This window comes from Diadema antillarum, unplaced genomic scaffold, assembly GCF_040938485.1.
Source record: "Diadema antillarum isolate AM-2024a unplaced genomic scaffold, OU_Dant_1.0 seq00002110_RagTag, whole genome shotgun sequence".
Classification (NCBI taxonomy): domain Eukaryota; kingdom Metazoa; phylum Echinodermata; class Echinoidea; order Diadematoida; family Diadematidae; genus Diadema; species Diadema antillarum.
In genome coordinates this window covers 90,168-111,941 of record NW_027272752.1, presented here as the reverse complement: position 1 = coordinate 111,941, position 21,774 = coordinate 90,168, and the positions used below count along the sequence as shown (strand labels likewise).

Sequence of the window (21,774 nt, the reverse complement as noted above, 5' to 3'; positions counted from 1 at the left end):
AACCATTTTTCCCTCGTGGAATCAGGCCCTTACATCCAAAGGCATACAGCCCGTGGAAGAAAGGTTGTGTTTGAATTTCTTGATCAACTGTGGTTATCCTGACTCAGATAATATTTTTTCTCCTTTCAGTAACTGAAGAACTCTTGAAAATTTCTAGTACACCAAAGGCTGCAAATATGATAAAATTACATGTACATTTTTGCAAATGAAAGCAAAGAAATTGCAGACATGAAATTATGTAATTAAAATATGTGAGAGATGTGTTTCCTTGTTAGAGGCTTTTTGTCACATGTCACAACCAAACTATTTCCAACATATGTCAGTAATTCACTGAAAATGTAGAGCTAAGAAAAAAAATGAACAAACTAAGAATCAATTCATCATTTGCTTCATATTGTACATATCAAATATGAGGAAGTATGAGGAGAGCAACTGCAGCAAATTGATGTACAGCTGTATAATATTTCCATAGTACTCACTAGAAATATAATTATATGGAATGGACCCCCTCGCTTGATGTTAATGTTAAACAGATGAGATCATGTAATTAAAATAACACAGAGATGAGAGCTCGTATCATCGCCAACCTTCCTTCTTTAACTTTCCAATATCCACAGGGTGACCGGTTCGGTGGAGCTTTGGACGCCGCCGCCAAGCAGTTCAGCCAGGCCTACGACGCTGGCCTCATCCCCATGGAGTTTGTCAATAAGATGCGCAGTGAGCATAAACTCATCATGGGCATCGGACATAGAGTCAAGTCGGTGAGTCAAAAACCACAGGCTCTTTTAATCAATCTATTCCAAAATCAAACCACATTTCCGTGTTTTTGTACTGATTGTTTTCATCATAATTATTTTTACTATCAATTTGTAGTGTTTCGGAAGGTAGAGCTACAAAAATGAATATCTGATTTCTCATATGAAACCATATTTGTACATTTATAATACTTATTTATGTAGATAGCAAATTTTCAAAAATCTTTAGTTGCTAAATTTGTAGCTGAATCTTAAATTGGCCACAAAGTTTGCCTCTCTCTCAAAAGACAAATTTACACCAGTTTCTTTCCAGTTTTGTACAGATTTGATTTATCAAAGCACGTCCCTCTTATCTTTCTCTGATACAAGATATGCAGCAGGGTGCTCTTTTGACGATTACAAGATCATGATATGTTCAACAACATTTCCTTAGGACTCAATTGGTGTGTGTGTCTTTCCTTGATATCAATTTGCCTTTATTTGCCAGACCACCACTTGAAATGGGTATGGGATGACAAAATTGTTATTATAGTCAACCAACATTGTTCATTTTCTTTTATCAACTAATGCAGACCTTCTTAATTCTGCAATAGGCTCTTTGAAATAAAAAGAAATTAACTTTTTTCTTTATGTTCTGACAAAAAGAGTAGAAAGCTACCCCCCCCCCCCCACAGATTGGAAAGTCCCAGCCATCATAAATATCTGCAGCATTTAAAGAAATGTTGGTTATTGTTCCAAACCTCTTCAACAAACAAATAAACTTACTGCAACTTACTGACAAAGTGCCCTACATCAACTTAGAATTAAGCACCCATTGGCAAGTAATCAATGTTTTGGTAGAAGCATTGATGAAAAAAAACAACAAAAAAACAAAAAATCATGGGCATGCATTCTTGGGCAGGATCTGAATCTTCGACCTCCTGATGTGTGTAAACCTGATTTGCGTCAATACAGGGCAGTTTCTCAGTTAGTTGCAATAAAAACAACTCAACACAAGAATTCCATTAATTTGAAATAAACATCTTCATGTTTCTACATTACGAACAGATAGAAAAGCCCCCCCCCCCCACCATTTGAGAATCCCAACCATCATAATAAATATCTGCAGCATTCAAAGAAGTTTGGGTAGTTATTTCAGTCCTCTTTTCCATCTCTTTGTAGCTGAATAATCCAGACCAGAGGGTGGTGATCCTGAGAGAGTTTGCTAAGAAAAACTTCCCCGCCCTCCCCCTCCTCAACTATGCCCTGGAAGTGGAAAAGATTACCACTGCAAAGGTGAGCTGTGCTGACTTTTAAAGGACAAGTTCACCAAAATCTATGTGATGATGATAATAATAATGATAATGATGATGATGATGATGATGGTGATGGTAATGATGATGATGATGGTGGTAATGACGATGGTAATGATGATGGTAATGATGATGGTAATGACGATGGTAATGACAATGATGATGACGATGATGATGATAATGATGGTAATGACGATGGTAATGACGATGGTAATGATGGTAATGACGATGATGATGATGATGACGACAACAGCAACAACAGTAATAATGATAATAATAATAATAATAATAATAATAATAATAATAATGATAATAATAATATGTAACATTTGCAAAGCACTTAATTACAATGTTACTAAGTGCAAGGGAAAAAGACAAAAGAAAAGGAAAGGAAGAATTGAGTGAATGCAGCAATATTAGTAGAACACATGAGTGAAAGTTTGAGGAAAATTGGACAATCCATTCAAAGATAAGCATTTTTGAAGTTTCAGTGCAGCCATCGCTAGATCAGAAGACTACAGCTGTTTCTGAAGTCGATGCAGGACAACGATTTAAAGAAAATATAAGCAAAATTCAATATATTTTCATATTTCTAGCAAAATGAAAGAGCACTTGACTTAGCTCTTTGAGAAGGCAGGGGGAACATTATTACCTTTAACATGTGGCAGTAACAAGTCGAGGTAATGTATACTTTTCATGAAAATGAAATTTTGTGGAATTCTTAGTATATTTTCTTAACATCGTTGCCCTGCAGTGATGGCACAAACTGTTGTAGTCTTCATTCTCATCCAGCGATGGTGACACCGAAACTTTAAAAATCCATAACTTTTGAATAGATTGTCCACTTTTCCACAAACTTCACTGAAATGTTCTACTAATATTGCTGCATTCACTTTATCCACACGTATCTTTTGGTGAAAGTGTCATTAAAACATTCTTTCCCTGTGCCATAGTTAACCTATTAAGTAGTTGTAGTCAACACAGTAAGTGTTGTTCTCTGGTGCTGCCTTGTGTGTGTGTGTGTATTATTTTTTTTTTGGGGGGGGGGATGGTCTGAGGTACTTTGAGTCCTTTGTTTGAAGGGTGATCTTGTGAAGAAGGGAAGGATAGATGAAAGAGTTTTCAAGGCTAGAAGAAAAAAACCCTGGGAGAAACTTACAATTTACAGTATGCAAAAGTGTCAAAACCGAAATCAACGGAAATGTGAGTGAAATCTTACGAGGCATGATATATGAGAAGATTGAGCATGTGGTTGAGACATAAAATTTTGTTTTGGTTGTTGCCAGGAAAGGGTTATTGTGACCGTACAGCTGTGATGATCCAAACCCGAGAGTAACGGTAGTCTGTCCCAGTTTGTTGCTGCCATTAAGAATATGAAGAGAAGTAGTCCGTGTAAAACTTTTAACACATTGAAGCCTAGTACAGTATAGTATGGCTCAATATGAAACAAACATTATAAACAACTTTTTTTTTTGGTCTCCAAACTCCTGCCAACTCCAAGGACACCACTATTTGTGATGCATTGTAACTGCACATCACTCAATGCAATGGATATAAGGTGTACCTGGTAGTCAGATGTACAGTAGCTGGTGCCTGCATGCACCCAGTCGCAACTACTGCGCGTGTGTGCAGCCGATGCTGTGCTATAATACATTATAATGGACCCGATGATATAAAAACAACACGCATTGAACGTCCATGTGCAATGATAGCGCGCAAACAGATGAAAGTTGTGCACAGAATTCATACACACCTGCACGAGATATATTCTGTAAATACCATTTGGCTTTTGCTTCACAGAAATCATAGACATGCTGTAGACATTTCAGTAGCATGTACTTTTATAGAGAGTTGAAATACCAAGAAACACATGTATTCCTTTGCAGTCCCCTTTGGTGATTTTGTTTGGTATTATGCAAGATTATATTTTTACAATGTACCATTTACACAGAAATTTCGACAGTTCTGCTGTTGCATTTAATACTTAGGCTGTTCTGTATTCTTAGGTTAGAGTTAACTCCTCAGTGCTTGTGTGTGTCATGCGCACAAAAATAGAGCAACTTTGTAAAGTACAATTTCAGTCAATGTAAATACTGGCTTGTGAATCATAAATCACTTTATAAAACTGGTCCTCATTATTTAAAAGACCTGTAGCAGTCTAACAGTGCAGCTTATTATGTGTTATCAAACCACCTTGTCTTGTTTGACATGGAAATCTAAGTATAGTTTAATCATTTCATGAATCGACAGATTGTGAACTAAGAGTTCATATGCTGTCAATTACATCTCTCTTCTGTAGCAGGTAATTACCCTTCTATCTATGCCTAATAGTTGATATGTGTTTACACTGTAAAGTCAATTTTACAAATGTGTTTTTGTTCACCCATTGCTGAGTCATATCTTTATATTGCACAATCATGACAGAAATGTTGTTTTGAGATCATTTTCATTGCATGTTTGAATTTTGTTACTCATGTTTAGGTTAGAAAAGGAAGAAACTTTGCAGTCCTGGGGGCAAAATGTGATTAATACCCAATATCTGAGGGTACATATAATGTCATTTTGTTGTCACAACTACTGGAAATAGATTTTCAGAGCCTGGCATGCTGATCGAAACTTGCCTTTGCGTGGCCTAAAAATTAGTTTCATAGTCTTTGTTTGCATTTATGAAGTCATGCTGCACAGTGCTCAAGAAGATGATGTAGCTCTAGATCTGCAGTTGTGATTGTACAAATACATTTGTTACAGAGGGAGACAAATTCATGCCCAAAATCTTTTATGGCACATCTTCACCCCTCTGCCTTAATAATCTCTTGATTTCATTCAGTAAAGCCTTGTCTGCCGTGGACTCGAATTTCAGAACCTGGGTAATTGTACCAAGTTCATCGTGTCACTGCCGGCAACAAGGGATAGGCCAGTGGTAGTGTCACTGCCCAGAAAGCAGTAGATGATAGGTTCAAATCCCACTGGGTTCCTTTTTCCAACATGATTGTTATAAAAGTATAGATCAGCAGTTGCAATCTTACAAATACATTTGTACAGAGGAAGACAAATCATTAATTTTTTTATTCACATCTTCATCCCTCTGTTTTATTAATCTTTTTGATTTCATTCAAGATGATGTTCATTAGATATGATAGAGACATGCAAGAAGCAGCGTTCTGGCTATCTTGACATCAGGCCTCATTTTGTGTCTCTCCTGGGTGTGGGATGCGGTTAGTGGTGAATACTCCAGTGATTTGTTTTGAAATGTTGAAAAAAACCTGCAGGAGAAGTTTCTTCACAGTATGACGGTGTAAGTGATTACCATCGTGTTCCTCTTTCCGCACTGTAAAGTGTTAACAGGCGTTCCGAAACAGGATGTCCCATGCCACTTTAATATTAAAGAGATCTTCAAAGTTTACATGACCTTGTTTATTTTCTAGCTCATATTCAAAGACTAAAAAAAAAAAGGTGGGAATCGCGTTTTATCCATTTTTCTTTAAAAAAAAGTAAGTATGTTGTTACTCTGATGGCAACGAGCCAAGCTGACTGTGAAGTTGTCTTATCTTGAAATCAGCAGCAGTGCAGGGCAATGAAAATTCAGGCTGACGTTGCAAAATTATCTTTTCTGCCCCTGTGGGTTGCCCAGAATTTGAAGTTGTTTGATGGATTGGTGGATTAATTGCTTGGCAGTCTTATCATTTGTATGCCCATATTTTGGGGGTTTCACTCTTTTGGGAGTGTGAGGAGTCTGTTGGAGATTGTGGTAGTCAGCCAGAAAGGCAAGCCAAATTTCACATCATTTTCAATAATTTGTAAAAATTCACATGTATCAAGAAATGTATATTTTGCTCACTCTTCAATACCTTCACATCCATGTTCTGAGTTTTACCTTTAAAAGAGACCTCTAGATGTTTTTTAGACTTGTGCATTTGAACATCTATAAACTGGTTATACTGGGTTCAGAGTTTCAGAATTTGTAGTGACTAGGATGAGGAATAGGAATGTTCTCAAAATTCAAGACAAATCACAATGAATGAGGATGATGGCATAGCAGCATCACATTAAAATGCATGATTAGGTGCTTAAAGGACAAGTTCACCTTCATAAACATAAGGATTGAGAAAATGCAACAATATTAGTAGAACACATCAGTGAAAGTTTGAGGAAAATTGGACAATCGATGCAGAAGTTATGAATTTTTTACATTTTTGTGTTGGAACCGCTGGATGAGGAGACTACTACAGCTTGTGATTCATATGCGTACAACAGTATAAAGAAAATGTAAAAGAAAAATCAACATATTTTCACTTTTTTCGCATAATAAAAGAGCACTTGACTTGCCTCTTTCTGAAGGCAGGGGGAATAATATTACCCATAACATTTGTCGGTAACAAGTCAGGGGAATGTGTACTTTTTTCAAAAGATGGAATTTTGTGAAAGTCTCTTTATGTTTTCCTTATATTGTTGTACGCATGTGACATCTAAGTTATTCATACACTGCAGTAGTCTTCTCATCCAGCGGGTTCTGCACAAAAACTTCAAAAATTCATAACTTTTGAACGGGTTGTCTGATTTTCCTTAAACTTTCAATGATGTGTTCTACTAATATTGCTACATTCTCTCAATCCTTATGTTTATGAAGGTGAACTTGTCCTTTAAGGAAGCAGAGCAAAAGAAGAAAGTGTTCCCCAATGAGGACGAGTTGATATTGCTTTAACACGCATTTCCCAAAGACACCTGCCTGAGTCTACTCGCGACTAGTCTTCAACAGGTTAAGCAAGTGGTATTGTAATGGAATAATGTTGCTGCAGTACTGGAATGTGTGAGCCTGCTATGTTGCTATCCTTGTTTCATTGGGTTTTTCAGAGTACTAGTTGATGTGCTCAAGGACCAAAACAAATTCTACAAATCTATGCATGACATGTATCTCTTCATGTACTACATGATGTGAAATTTTTTTAAATCATCTAGAATGCCCCTTTTGGATGGAATTTCATGACATATTCAATTTGGTCTGTAATAGTGAATAGGGTATTAAAATCAAACAAACAATGGCAGAGCTTTCATCAAGATTAGTTTTAAAGATGGTGACTAAGTGATGATAATTATTATCACCTCACAACTTTTTCATTTGCCTGTTCAGAATTCTTTGCTAAATTTTGATATTTTAAAAATAGATAAAGAATAAAGTTGCCTTGCTTTGACCCAGATTTTTTTAGAAGATTATAATATTGACTTTAAGGGGGAATGATGTTGCAGCAGTTGGCTAACTCATACACCAGAAACCTTTTTTTTTTTTCTTTTTGTAGTGATTTTTGTGTACTTAAAACCAATGGGAGAGTTTTAAGGTGATGAGATCATAACCTCTTCTAAGTTAGTGTGTGACTTAAAGCAATCTATTCAAGTCAACATTGAACCCTGTATGGAGTCCCAATAAACTGTCCTCTCTTCCTCATTCTAAGCTGGAGGTCCATTCTGCATGTTCACCATGTCTGTTCGAGATTTAAGCAGTGATATGGGGGAGGGGGTGGAGGGGAGAACAGCTTGTCGATTTTTTCCCTTTATCTTACTGGAGTAAATATAGATAAGAACAAAAATAAGACGTGATTATATTTAAGAAAAATATTACATAAACCTTGTGTTTCTATTCAGATCATTGTAGATTTTGCATCACCTAGACCAACAATCGACATTTCAGCAGAACTTTCTCTTTTTTCTTTTTCTTTTTTGCACAAATTGCATAGTAAGAAACCTTGTGAAAAACTAGTGGTCAATCAGATTGTAGAGTTTCGTGTAGGTTATTTTGCTTTGAAATTGACTTATTATCATAAAGAATGATAACAGATTTTAAAAACATGACTCCACTAATTAATGACATTCTATTAGTCATCATCATCAACAAAACTAATGTTGGAAGTCATTTTCACATCCGTGCTATGTCAGAAATCCCCCCCGGAGCATTCCGAAAAGAGAAAAGGGATATTTGAGGGACAGCTTCATCTATGGACCAAAAGTAAATGGAGGGTTCAACTCTTACACATCAAGCTTCTCTTGTGCTAGTGCTGCTCTTAAACAGGATCTTTTTTCTTTCCTTGGATATTGAGTCTGCTACACAGTAGATATCCTGCCCTGCTCAGAAGTCATTGATGAATATGAAACTAGGAAGTACCCGAGTATAAATGTTGTCATCAATCGGCAGACAGTATGGCACGGTTTTCTCTTTTCCTTGTCTTACTGTAGAGTTTGTAGACCAAACCAACATGTGAGCACATCCAGGCATTGACTGTTAACTATGTATCCAGGTCAGGCTGCATAGCATAGGGTTAGGAATTCTCATTTAAAGGGGAAGTTTCCCCAAAGTATGTACACATGTGGATTGAGTAAATGCAGCAATATTAGTTGAACACATCAGCAAAATGTGAAGAAAATCTAACCGTCTGTTAAAAAGTTATGAATTGATAAAGTTTTGGAGCCACCATCGCTGGATAAGAAATGTACTACAGCTCATGATGTCACAGCAGAACAAAAATGTTAAGAAAATATAAACAGAACTATTTATTTATTATTTATTTATTTTTTTTGTATGCAGTGGAGTTGCTCCAGTTATTTATAAGCCTTTGATACCAGACCCAACTCTGGAATGCTCACTGCCAGGTAAAAACAGTTTTAAGGAACTCCGAGCGGAATTTGAGCATTTTATAACCCTTCCACCCCCCTTGCAGAGTTCAGGACTAGAGTAAAACGAGTTGGTCTACTATAAAGATACTAAACATGAGTGACAATGTGTATTTTATTATTTGTTTATTATTAAGTGCAAGATGTGTGTCTGCATGAGAATTACATACTTGAATTCGACCTTAGGAGTGTCGCTGATGAAGGCTATTAAAGGCTGCTTGGAGCTTTGATAGACTTGATGAAGGCTGCTTTGCCTTTAATTAGGGCCTACTAGACATGGAGAATCTTGTTCATATTACAACATTTCTCTGTAGTCTGCTCAGGGCAAAGTTGCGGCACTCGTAAAATTAGGGTGGGAGTATATGATAAAACACAGAGCTTGGAGCTTAGATATGTTTTTGTGTTTGTTTGAATGATCACCATTCTATAGTGCTTCCAATAACCTTGTCCCTGTTTTTTTTTTTTAATGTAAGTATTGAACAAATGAGTGTTACATGAGGTCTAAAGTTCACAATTGCGTCATGAATGTGTTCAGTAGATTTTTTTCATCAAGCTGAAGGTTAAGTGAGCTGGATCCCTTCTGTGCTTTGAGGGCAGATTGGCACAGGACACCCCGTAGCATTGTACACACTGTCAAAAGTCTGTGGCACAAAAAGGGTTATTAAAGATGTCTCCTCATGTGTGACCCTGCTGATGTGCGAGGGCAAGGCTAATGTTTTGTCTGTTGGAAGCGGAAGATGCTTAAAAAAAAAATTTTTTTTTAATCAATCAGTTGCAATTTATTCTCTAAATCCTTGTTCCTGCTGTACTTTGTAGTATGTTGTCACAAAGCAAACTGTAATAAAGAGGTTCTTCGACACAATGCCATGAGATGAGTAATCCCTCGATCTGACAATGATTGTCTACTGTAGTCAATTTGATCAAGCATCAAGAGTCTGTGTGTCAAAGTATGTACTGTAACAGTTAAAATTTTCGCAGTGTTGAAATTTTTTCGCGCATTATGTGCAACCTGAAACTAGCACAAAAATAAAAGCATGTGAATACTTTTGCTTGCCATATGTTCCAGTAGTTGATGTCTTGATTCTGCGTAATTAAAAACACGCGAAACGCTTCTTATCGGGCCAAGCACAAAAAATTGAGTCGCACAAATATATCCACTTTTACAGTATGCCGTGCACTCTTGTCCTCTCCCAATAGAGTGGGTGGAAAAGGTTAACCTACTGGTGTGAAACGGTGCATACTGTGTGAACAGGAGACTTGTAAAGTTGTGATATTTGCAATCAATTTGCTGCCACATTGAAATGTATGCTGCAAGAGATCTTGGGAAGAAGCATTTTAATAGTGTCCTGTAGTTGAACTGTATTGTTCTCATCATGATACCAAGTAACAGCCTCCTGCAAAGTCTTATAAATGTCTTAATATCTTAAAGATTGCAAGAACTTGCAAAGGAGGGCTACCAACAGTAAACCTTAACTTGTTACTGTCTGAACTGCCCACCCCCCCCCCCCCACCCCCCTTGCAAATCACTAAATTGCCAATAGCTGCAGATTTCTCTTGGCTTGTCAGGAACACCTGTGAGAGTAAAAGGTTTTTTTTTTTATTGTAAGTTTTTGTCATACTATTTGAAATTTCACCTGTTTTCCGTATTTTGATAGTGGCTCAAAGTATTGGCATGAAAATTTGTCTATAGTTACCAGATGGGCTCAATAATTATTTACCAATCATGTGAAATTGTCTCACATTGGCAATATGTACTGCAGACCTTTGGGAGAATAATGCGATATAGCGGAAGCATACCAGTCGCCATATGACATTTCTAGTTGAAAATCAGTTTTTTGCAAACCGTTGCAAAAACCGTAAATTCATGTGTGTGAATTTGGCTTGTGTGTAGGGGTGTTGGTGTGTGAAAATGTTAATTTGTGTTAAAATGTTAGTGTGTGTATTGCCCAGTTCACGTACATTGTAATCCCTGTGTCATCCTTCCCTGCAAGTTTCTTAAAGGACAAGTCCACCTTCATATACATACGGATTGAGAGAATGCAATAGTATTAATAGAACGCATCAGTGAAAGTTTGAGGAAAATTGGACAATCCGTTATGACTTTTTAAAGTATTTGCGCAGTCACTGCTGGATGAGAAGACTACTACAGTGTATGATGTCACATGCGTACAATAATATAAGGAAAATATGAAGAGAATTTCACAAAACTTTACTTTTTGAATAAAGTGCACATTTCTCCGACTTGTTACTGATGTATGTTAAGGGTAATATTATTCCCCCCGCCTTCTGAAAGAAAGAAGTCGAGTGCTCTTTTGTTATGCGAGAAAAATGGAAATATGTTGAATTTTCTTTATTATTTCTTTATATCGTTGTACACATGTGACATCACAAGCTAAAGTAGTCTTTTCATCCAGCCGTGACTGAGTAGAAACTTCAAAAATTCATAACTTTTGAACGGAGGGTCCGATTTTCCTCAAACTCTCACTGATGTATTCTACTAATATTGCTGCATTCACTCAACCCACATGTCTATGAAGGTGAACTTGTCCTTTAATAATAGATACCTGATCAACTGGGCTGGACCCATGCAAAGTGTGAAATCTCCTTCTTCCATCAGTGAGCAGAGGTTGTCATGACAAAGAACCTCTAGGAGCTGAAGGGTTGAATACTGTAAAACGAGGAATTTTTGCGTGCATTTTAATTTCGCGAATTTCGCGAGTGCCAAATTCGCGAAATTAAAATGCACGCGAAAGCTTTTGTCTACACTACATGCATTGAATGCCAGTAGCAATTCGCGAAAATTTCATGCCACGAAAAAGGCTGTCGGCTCCAATTTGCGAAAATTTCGTGCCGCGAATATATCATGTTTTACAGTAGTACCGGTATGTCTCAATCAATTTGGAGCTGGAGCTCCAGGCTCCCATGCAAAGTTTGTCTGAAATTCCCTTTCCACCAACGCCACCTTTCCATCCATGGGTGCAGTGTGTATATATGCGCTGGGCCCTGTTTCATAAAGCTGTTGGTAAAGTCACATAGTCATGTCTTTACGAACGACTTAAACATGGCAAGCCAAGTGGATTTCCTTATCATTGTTAATCTCAATAGCTAAAGTTGAAATTTGCAGATGACAGTGATTGTGTTTACATTTTAACACACATTTTTAGTTGAAAGTGTATTTTTGTCCCAGTATAGATGAAATCTTGACATATTAATACAGTTCTACTTTTTTAAAATGTAGGGGGAAAAAAAAATGGGCACACATATTGGCACTTCATATTCCAGTCATTCCTAAAGTCATGCGCAACTTTACAAACAGCTTTATGAAACAGGGCCCTGAGTGACTTTTTGCAACATACGGACTTTAATATTATTGTTTGTATTTGTTTCTGACATTCTCACCATCTCCAGAAACCCAACCTGATCCTGAACGTGGACGGCGTGATCGGGGTCGCCATGGTGGACCTCTTCAGGAACTGTGGCGCTTTCACTCCGTAAGCTCACTCAAAATCTTTTGTGGTGTTCAGCCCCCCCCCCCCCCCCAATCATTTGCACACTCTCTCTCTCTTGTTCAAACATTGCGAACACTTCAGTGTTTTACTCATGTCAGCTGTGGTATACATGTATGTCAGAATGCAAAAATGCAGACTTGTAGGCAATAAGGGACTTGGGAGGAGAGAGAGAGAAGAGAGACAGAATGCACAGACAAAAAGAAAACACAAGATTTTTTAGTGAAAGTAAAGGGAAGAAAGTTGAATGCACATATTTATGCCACTTGAGATACAACACAAGATTGATTTTGAAGTGGAAAAAGAATGTTGGAGAAGAGGAAGAGGAAATGGAAGCAAGAGGTTTCAAGAACAATGCAGTGTTGAGTGTTTGTGTAGTGTGTGTGTAGGCATAGCAGAAACAAAAGCAAGATGAGGCAAGTGACTTTAAGGACAATTAAGTGTTGAGTGTTTGTGTAGTGTGTGTGTAGGCATAGCAGAAACAAAAGCAAGATGGGGCAAGTGACTTTAAGGACAATTCAGTGTTGAGTGTTTGTGTAGAGTGTGTGTAGGCATAGCAGAAACAAAAGCAAGATGAGGCAAGTGACTTTAAGGACAATTCAGTGTTGAGTGTTCGTGTGTTCGTAGGTGTAGTACAAACAAATGGAAGATGAAGCAAGAGATTTCAAGAACAGTTTAGTGTTGAGTGTTTGTGTGTGTGTGTAGGTGTAGTAGAATGAAAGCAGGATTAGGCAAGAGATTTCAAGAATGAGTTAGTTTTTGAAAATTGGGTGTGTGTGTATGTGGGTGGGTGTGGTAGAAATGGAATCAAGATAAGGCATGAAATTTCAAGAACAATTCAGTGCTAAGCATTGGGTGTGTGTGTGTGTAGGTGTAGGTGTGTAGGTGTAGTAGATGAAAGGAATGAGTGCTGGAAAACAGAAACATAGGTGTGCTGCATTCATTTCATTTTCACGATAGAATGGAAGTAGAAGGTGAACAAAAAATAGATAAAAGAGTGGGAGGAGGTAGAAGCAGAAAGAAGTGTGTGGAGGAAAAAAGGAGAAAGAGAAGGATTTGGTATTACAATGCACATAAATGAATGCGGATGTAAAGTGTAGCAAAAAAAAAACAAACCAACAAAAAACAGAAATGAGTATGCGAGTACTTGAGTTGAAGTGGAAAGAAAACAAAGAGACGGAGATAAAATGAGTATTGAAACTCTACTGTGAGATAGAGTGAAAAAAAAAAATGTATATATGTGATGAGCAAGAGGAATATTTAAAATATGCTTGTAAGTACACTCGTGCAGATGTAAAAGAGAATACGTCAGGTAAGAATGAGAAGGGCTTTCAAGTTGCCACTAAAGCCTTAGTGTTTGAGGCACCTTAACGCCCTTTTCATTCTCACCCGACAATTATTCAAATTGTAAGAACTACAGGAAATCATCATATCCTGAATGTGTGGGCAAAGTTTTCATGAGAGAGACACCTCCCTGATGGGACAGGGATACATGTAAAGTAATTCATGATCAAAATTGTTTTTCTTGTTCAGCAGTGCACCTCTCCAGCAAGAATATGGATATACTGTTGATAAAGATAGAGAATGAAAACTGTCTCAAATTTCGAGCCAAACATTCAAATGTTTAACTTTGTAGAAATCACCCATCCCCTAACAATAAACAACAAAAAAACAAAACAAAACATAATAAAAATAAAAATAAAAAGATGAGGACACAGATAAATATATTTTCCGTATTTTCCATATTGTAGAAACATTAGAAACTTTAATGATAATAATGATAATTGATATTTTTACCGTGCTTAATACAAAGTTTCTAAGCGCCTTACATGACTGTATCATAATCATACCAAAACATATAAACTTATATAAACCTTAATTTCCTTCCCCGCCCTCAAGTAAAAATGTTTTTATGCAATGAATGCAAATATTAGGAATAACAAGAAAAGCTTTTTTTTTCTTTTTTTTAGGGGGGAGGGAGGGGAAAGTGATACTTGGATCAGACAAGGTTCATTGACTAACACTTTATAACCTCTAACTATCCATAACAGAGAGGAAGCCAATGAGTACGTGGACATCGGTGTGCTGAACGGCCTGTTCGTCTTGGGGCGCAGTATGGGCTTCATCGGTGAGTGAAATGTCTTATTCTTCTTGTATTCTCATGGTCAGACACATCTGGACCCCATTTCATAAAAGATGTTAGGATAGCAACTCTTGCTGGGATGGCAACTTCCCATAGAAACAGCCAATCAGGAAGCTGGATTCTTGTTGTTACTATCATATGACAATTGCCATTCCAGCAAGAGTTGCTATCATTTTAACTTTTTATGAAATGGGGCTCTGGTCATATATGTGACATGGGGTCACATAGAGTGGCGGCTGGAGTGAAAACAAACACATGATCGGTGTACTTTTGAGATGAAATTTTCTAAATTTCTTCATTAGTCGGCTTTGAAATTCTGTGAAACTGTCAGATGTGGTCCATCTTAACATTTCTGAAAGCTACAGGAAATTCTATTGACAAATTACAGAAAAGAATAGAAAATTGAGGAATCTGAATGCCAACAGTCCTTTAAGTTTGTGAAATCCATATTGTGTCGTCTGTATCACCATGTAGAACTTTGCGCTGCTAGTGTGCACTGCAGTCACTATACTCAAGCTCCACTCATGTACGGTTTTCACTCAAGCTACCGGAAGTGATGCGTTCCCGACCATAATATTAATAAGATACCACTCACTGATTTGTTCTTACTCATATTATTGGGGCTGTACTGTGAGGTGGGTTGGTATCGGTTACATTCTCCCAGACCACTAGACTGGGCTTTGAAATCTCATTATGAGTAGTGAAGACCACCTCCCGAGAACGGGGGAACTCGTCATGAATAAAGGGAGAGCCCAGCTTGACTACTTGACTGGGGTTTTGTAATGTGCTTATTATGAGTCAAGAAGAGGGTATGAACTCCTGACAGATTGCTGGACTGTTTCGACCGCCTCTGGGGGCCTCAGAGGGAAACTCCACATGAATATTGAAAGGGAGAGACCAAACCAGTTTGACCCTTACAATCAGTCATTACCAAAGCGTGCAATATCATCTGTATTTTGACTTGGGTGATCTTGAATTGGTTTAAAGAGAGAGAAAAAAATTGACAAGCTACACACAACACTGGGTCCACTGGTTCCATGGGGACTTGAACTAAGAACCTCTTGTGAGTGAGACAAACATGACTCTTACCTGGTTCGCTGCCCCACTAGACGGCTGCCAGTAGCCCTGGACATGGCCATGCACACCGCCATATCTTGCTGAGCTCTTTGCAACACATTTTGATAATGATTTGATAAGTTGGTTTTCTTTTTTTTTTTTTGATAATGATATCCAGATGGATAAGTAGAAAACAGTACATAGCAGAGAAATACAATTTAGATTCTGGCCACTTGTCAGACATAGCAGGGTATCAGTTGATGAGAGATAATTCTTGTCTTTGTGGGCTTGATGACATTTGAATTACTTTTGTAGTTCTCATCATAGTTTATCAGTCTCTACATGACAAATATTCTCTGTAGATTCCCACTAAATGTTAATCAGCACCAATGTGATATATCACATTCATGATGGAGCAGCTTTCACTTTCGTTTTACTTTTGCATATCAAATAATTTATGAATGGTCTTAGCATCACATTTAGCACGCTAGTCTGTGTGCTAGTTTAGAACAGATTTTGTTTTGGCAGTGCCTGTCGGACAGTGGGAAACATATGACATTTGTTTTGTGAAATCCTGGACTGCGTGACACCTTCGTCTTGTAGCAAAGCTATATTGGATGGAATGTGAACCTGAAACCTAATGGCAATGCTGCCTTGACAGTTGTTACCATGGTAATAATGAGAAAGTTGTGTAATTTTCAACTCAAACATGCTCAGAAAATGGTAGGATTGAATAATTTCTGCAAATGAGATGCATTAATGTCATTGCCTCTTAAATCTCCCAGGATTGGCTTGCCCTCAAATCTTCACCAAATTGCATGCTTTTAGAAATTATAGCCTTTTGAATCGAACTATTCCACCATTGTAAAGGTTTTGTGATGATGATTTTCAAGTCATAGTCGCTAAATTGTTGACCAAAGAATGGATTTCTAGAATTCTAGATTTCTAGATTTCTAAAGTTAGAAACAAACTAATGGCACAGTTTGCTAGCGATAACACCTTTGCATTCATTGTCCAAGATGCATGTGTGATTGAAGGGTGCTACTAACCCATTTGGCTCCTTGCTTTGGGCAACTAAGACTTCCTGTTTGGCAACTGAGACTCATTGGGCCAATTGAGACTCTGTGGAGGACAACTGAGACTCACTGTGGGGCAACCAAGACTCCGGCCAATTAAGACTCACTGTCGGACCACTGACACTCTATGTGGGGCATCTAAGGCTCACTTTGAGGGAATTTAAGACTCACTGCTTGGCAACTAGGACTCACTTTTAATAGTGTGACTGAGACCACTATGGGGCAACTGAGACTCACCATGGTGCAGCCAAGACTTAGGGTGCGTTCGAGCGCTCTCCTAAAAGTGAACTGTACCGTACCGTACCGCGCTACAGGTGTGTTCGAACGCTCCTAAAGTGTACCGTACCGTACTGTACCGAGCCAAAAGTGGATCACTTCCCGATGTGCTCCAAAAGCATACCAAAGCGTACCAAAAGTTCGTTGTAAACCATGCGCGTATCATGCGCATACGTCACAATGCAAAAACATCATTCTCTTTGTTCGGGACAGCTGTAAGTAGGTCAAGCGCAAGGTGAATGACCTTCTTGCTACAAACAAGCGTGAACTTTTCTAAAAATAACTCGAGAGGTACGCTTTCTCAACAGAGCATTCGAACGCTCCCAAACTGGCACAGTACGGTACGGTACGCTTTAGTTCAGTTCGCTTTGGTTCGCTTTAGAGCGCTCGAACGCACCCTTATTTGACCAATTTAGACTCTTTGGAGGACAACTGAGACTCACAATGGGGCAACCAAGACTCATTGGGCCAATTAAGACTCACTGTTTGACAACTGATACTCTCTGTGGAGCAGCCAAGACTAAATGAGCCTCACTGTTGGATGACTGACACTCAGTTTGGCATCTGAGGCTCACTTTGAGGGAATTAAGACTCATTGTTTGGCTACTTAAGCCCGCCGCACACTACACGATTTTGCCCCGATTCACCGGTCTTAAGACCTTAAGACTAGAAGTGTGACGTCACAGTCTTGCCATTTTCTAGTCGTACGACTGGGTCTTAGCGCCAGTCGTAGAGATTTGACATGTTGAATCTCTACGACCAGTCGTGAGCTTTCAGCCATTCACAATGCAGTAAAATGCAAGCGCACGCAATGCGCACTGCGCGCGCTTTACAGTCGGGTCGTATAGTGTGCGGTGTCCGGTCGTACGACTGGTCTTAAGACCCAGCTTGGCTTAAGACTTTAAGACCAGTCTGATCGTGTAGTGTGCGGTGGCCTTGAGACTCACTTTTGGGCTTCTAAGGCTCACTTTGAGGGTAGTAAGACTCACTGTTTGGCTACTTAGACTAACTTTTGGGCTTCTAAGGCTCACTTTGAGGGTAGTAAGACTCACTGTTTGGCAACTACATTGTAGGACTCACTGTAGCGCGACTGAGACCACTGTTGGGCAACTAAGTCTCACTGTTGGACGACTGAGACTCACTGGGGCATCTAAGGCTCACTTTGAGGGAACTATGGCTCACTGTTTGGCAACTCGGACTCACTGTGAATGAGACGACTGTAGGGCAACTAAGACTCACTGTTGGGTGGCTGAGACTCACTGTGGGGTATCTAAGGCTCACTTTGAGGGAACTAAGACTCACTGTTTGGCAAAGTTACTAGAACTCACTTTAGTGGGCTGAGACCACTGCTGGGCAACAAAGACTCACTGAGATTCACTCAGCCAAGTAAGACTGTGGGGCAATAAAGACTCATGGTGGGGCAACTGAGACCCACTATGAGGTAACTAAGACTCACTGTAGGGCAACTAATACTGCTGGGCAACTGAGACTCACTTGGGGCAAGTAAGACTCACTGTTATGCAAGAAGTCTGAATGGGCACTTGCCTTCCTGTGCCCTAATAGCTGTTCAGTCTAATGGGTAAAATGTATTTTGTAATGGTTGAGAATGTGATCGCTATTTTCTTTGTAACATAATGTGAGACTTTGAATATGTGTGTGTGTGTGTGTGGGTGGGTGTTTGTGTGTGACCATCTATCTGTCTGTCTGTCTGTTTATGTCAGTACTTGACATTCTGTTCATCAATGCCTTGTTTTATCAATCAGGTCACTATCTGGATCAGAAGCGTCTGAGACAAGGCCTGTATCGTCATCCTTGGGACGACATCTCTTACGTCCTGCCAGAGGCTAATTAAAGAAACAGCCAAAGTTTTTTGCAACTCCCGCTTGAGTATAGAGGCCAAAATTGTGGGTTTATGTATCCTGCATCCAATTTGAGTGAAAGTGCAAGTGCTTGTCAACATCTTATGTCTCTCGGAATCATTATCAATGATTTTTTTTTTAAGCTTCATTACCCCTGTTTTATTTGTACTTGACAGTGTTTTGAAAATGATCTTTATACCCGTATGAATTCAGCTATCTTGGTATACCTAATTTATGTTGGCAAGTGACCATAAGTGAAAGTAGATGAAACCTTGTGAAATTCAAGAGTTTAGTATTTATTCATGCTGTGAAGGTCTTTGCTTGTGTGTTTAAGATGGTAATGTGTCACGTTGCTCCAGCTTGCTTTCACCTTTCCATGACTACGTGAGCATACAGTGTATCTTGTCATCCCAGAAATGAACCATTGTATTGTCTATTTTATCCCTACCTCACCTCCAACAGGGTGTCTTCAATAGGGTAGTGATGTTTACTTGGTTTCCTTTTAAATCAAAACAGAACCAATGCCTTTCACTGTGTAGCACAAAAATAGTGGCTTTCAGTAGTGCATAACAAGTGTATACAAGACATTAGATATTTTTCTGCCCAAAAAATGGTCCGATCCAAGAGTTTGCAATGTTGTCTGTGACAGAGTAGACAAAATTGTTAAGTCTGTGTCTTTGTAATTTGCAGTATTGTCTCCAAATAGAAGAATAAATCATATATATATATATATCTCCTTATGGAGAGCTATTAATGGCTGCTTTGATGAGTGTTTGTTTCATTTTTTAAATGCATTGCACCAACACCCACTAAAGCACTAATTTTTACTAGATGTAACCTATAGGAATAACGTGGTATGTACAACTTGGTGAACTTCAGTTGTTATTAGTTCTACTGATTTTACCTGATATATTTCCTGATGTCATTGACTTCCACATATACACAAACTGAAAATTGTTGTAAGGTTATTTTGTTTCTATTCAGGCTCCTCCCCCCCCCCCCCCCCCCCCCATTCAGTGTTTGAGTAGCCAGTCTGTGTGTCACTTGGTGTATGAAAACATTGTGTAGAAGGCAAGTGATATGATGGGAACCATGTTAGAATGTATTGAAATAATTCATGCTTTCCTTGAAATTTGAGGAAATATGAGGCAATGTGTCATTTGTGCATAGGGGCTGGGGGAAAGAGGAAGCTCATGTAGTCTTGACAGTTTTTGATTTGTGATCAGTTATGTTTTGATGTAATGTTACGGAAGAGTCGGACTTATGTGAGAAAAGCTGGTGTATTAACCACTGCATTCAATTAGTTTTGTTTATGTATGATGTTACATTGCATTCAGTTAGTTGTGTAATGCATACATTTTACTGGAAAAGATGTTTTAGATGTTCTTCTATATGGTTTTAAGCATAACAATATTTTATATTCAATATAAAGATTGTTCTTTGGTAGACAATAAGCCTTAGTTTTTTAAGTTGCATAATCCCAATATGTCTAAGGTAAACCTTTGTTTTGATGAGTACAAGCCTCTAATGCCAGAAGAGTACAAGTGTAGTTTATCTGAAACTTATATATTATTGCAATCAGAAGTGTGGTACAAATGGCATGCAGGAATATTCATCTGTTGGCTTTCATTGTCCAATAGCAGGACATTGGAGATGTACAGTGACTGCAGGACAATGTTACAAACACAACTGATTCCTGTCATCATTTTGATTTGTCTGGCCTCTGAGCTGAAAACTTGAAGACATGAAGCTAGTGCAATTTCTGATGAGATCAGAAAAAAAAAGAATCAGAATTACAGAAATGCAGAAATGTAGGAGAGCCGTTATGTTGAAGTAAATTCTGATTCGTGCATCCAAGAATGGTAGAGAGATAGGCTGTTCCGTCCTTTGACACTTTGCAAGATTCTCAACAGGAAAGGACCAATGTAAACTAAGTATGTCATAAGTATTTTTTCTTTCTTAAATGATGTACTATTAAAAAAAAACAACTAAGCATACTTCTCTAACCATGGCAAGAAGAAATGAATGAATGTCAATGAAATCATATTTTGATTCAGTGCAACAAGTGGTAAATTTATATTTTTCCCTTGTTATATTAAGATTAGTGGTGGCATATTATGGTACAGGTAATTTTAACACTTGCCAATTTCTCAGTTTTTGTTGATTTCTTTGTTTTTCAATTTGTCCATTTGTGTCAGTCCAAGGTTTGATAATGATTCCTAATTCACATTAACGTAGGCTGTGTATTCCCTTCCAATAACAGCATAACAAGGAATTCATAGTACAGAATGCCAACTGCTGTCAGTATGGAATATCTTATGGTGTGAGATTTTGGGGACGTTTGTGCACCACTGAACTGGTGGGAATAACAATGTGGGGGGAGATTTATATCTAATAATAACAGAGAGAACTTTGTGAAGTTGTCTACAATCAGATTTGACTTTATACTGCCCCTGCATGAAAATGAATGCAGAAAAGGTTCATTGTTATTTTTTTTGAACAGTAGTTGTGATGGCTTTCAAGCCGTGAAAACTAAGATTTAACTTATTTGAGATGGATGGAAACTCTTTTAACTTTGCTGACTTACCTCTGTCATTATCAAAGTCGCCATCTGTTATGGTTTGAGAATTGTCAAAGAGTTTGTTTCCTGGAGAAAATGCAATAACATTCCCATGTGACTACACCTCTTGAATGTGCATTTCTGTGTTATGCTCGACAATAGTCTATTAATCTTCAGGCCACTAAATGGACCTTCTCGTTTCTGCCGAGTGTGAATAGCATAATTTATATGCATGTGTCCATATTGGATGGCCAATGCATGGAGCGCGTGTGAGTGTGTGTATGCATGCGTGTTTGTGTGTATACTTTATATGTGTGTGGGTATGGGTGTATGTGTGCGTGTGTGTGTGCATAAAGCAGGGCTAGATACTACTTTTGTTCCTCAGGTGGTCTATCTTTAAATTTTGAAATTTTGGTGGCCTGAAACAAAAGGAAACATAACAATCCATTTTCTAACTTAGTTGCGCAATGTTACAGAGGCAAACAATAGCTGAAGGGACCTATGCCCAGCCCAAATTAAATCAGTGATACAATTTTACAATCAGGAGCTGAAAATCACCCCCCAAAAAGCAGAAAAGGTAACTCAGACAAT

The 21,774-nt window shown here is 38.3% G+C and overlaps 1 protein-coding gene across 1 annotated transcript; it reads left to right on the top strand.

Moving 5' to 3' along the window:
• Positions 1-617: 617 nt before the first annotated feature.
• On the top strand, positions 618-18,882 carry LOC139713962 (ATP-citrate synthase-like; the record flags this gene model as incomplete). Its single annotated transcript, XM_071625687.1, has 5 exons — positions 618-761; positions 1,917-2,030; positions 12,116-12,198; positions 14,265-14,341; positions 18,528-18,882. Coding segments are annotated over 5 exons (507 nt in total), but the record flags the coding sequence as incomplete, so codon positions are not given.
• Between the last annotated feature and the right edge of the window lie 2,892 nt (positions 18,883-21,774).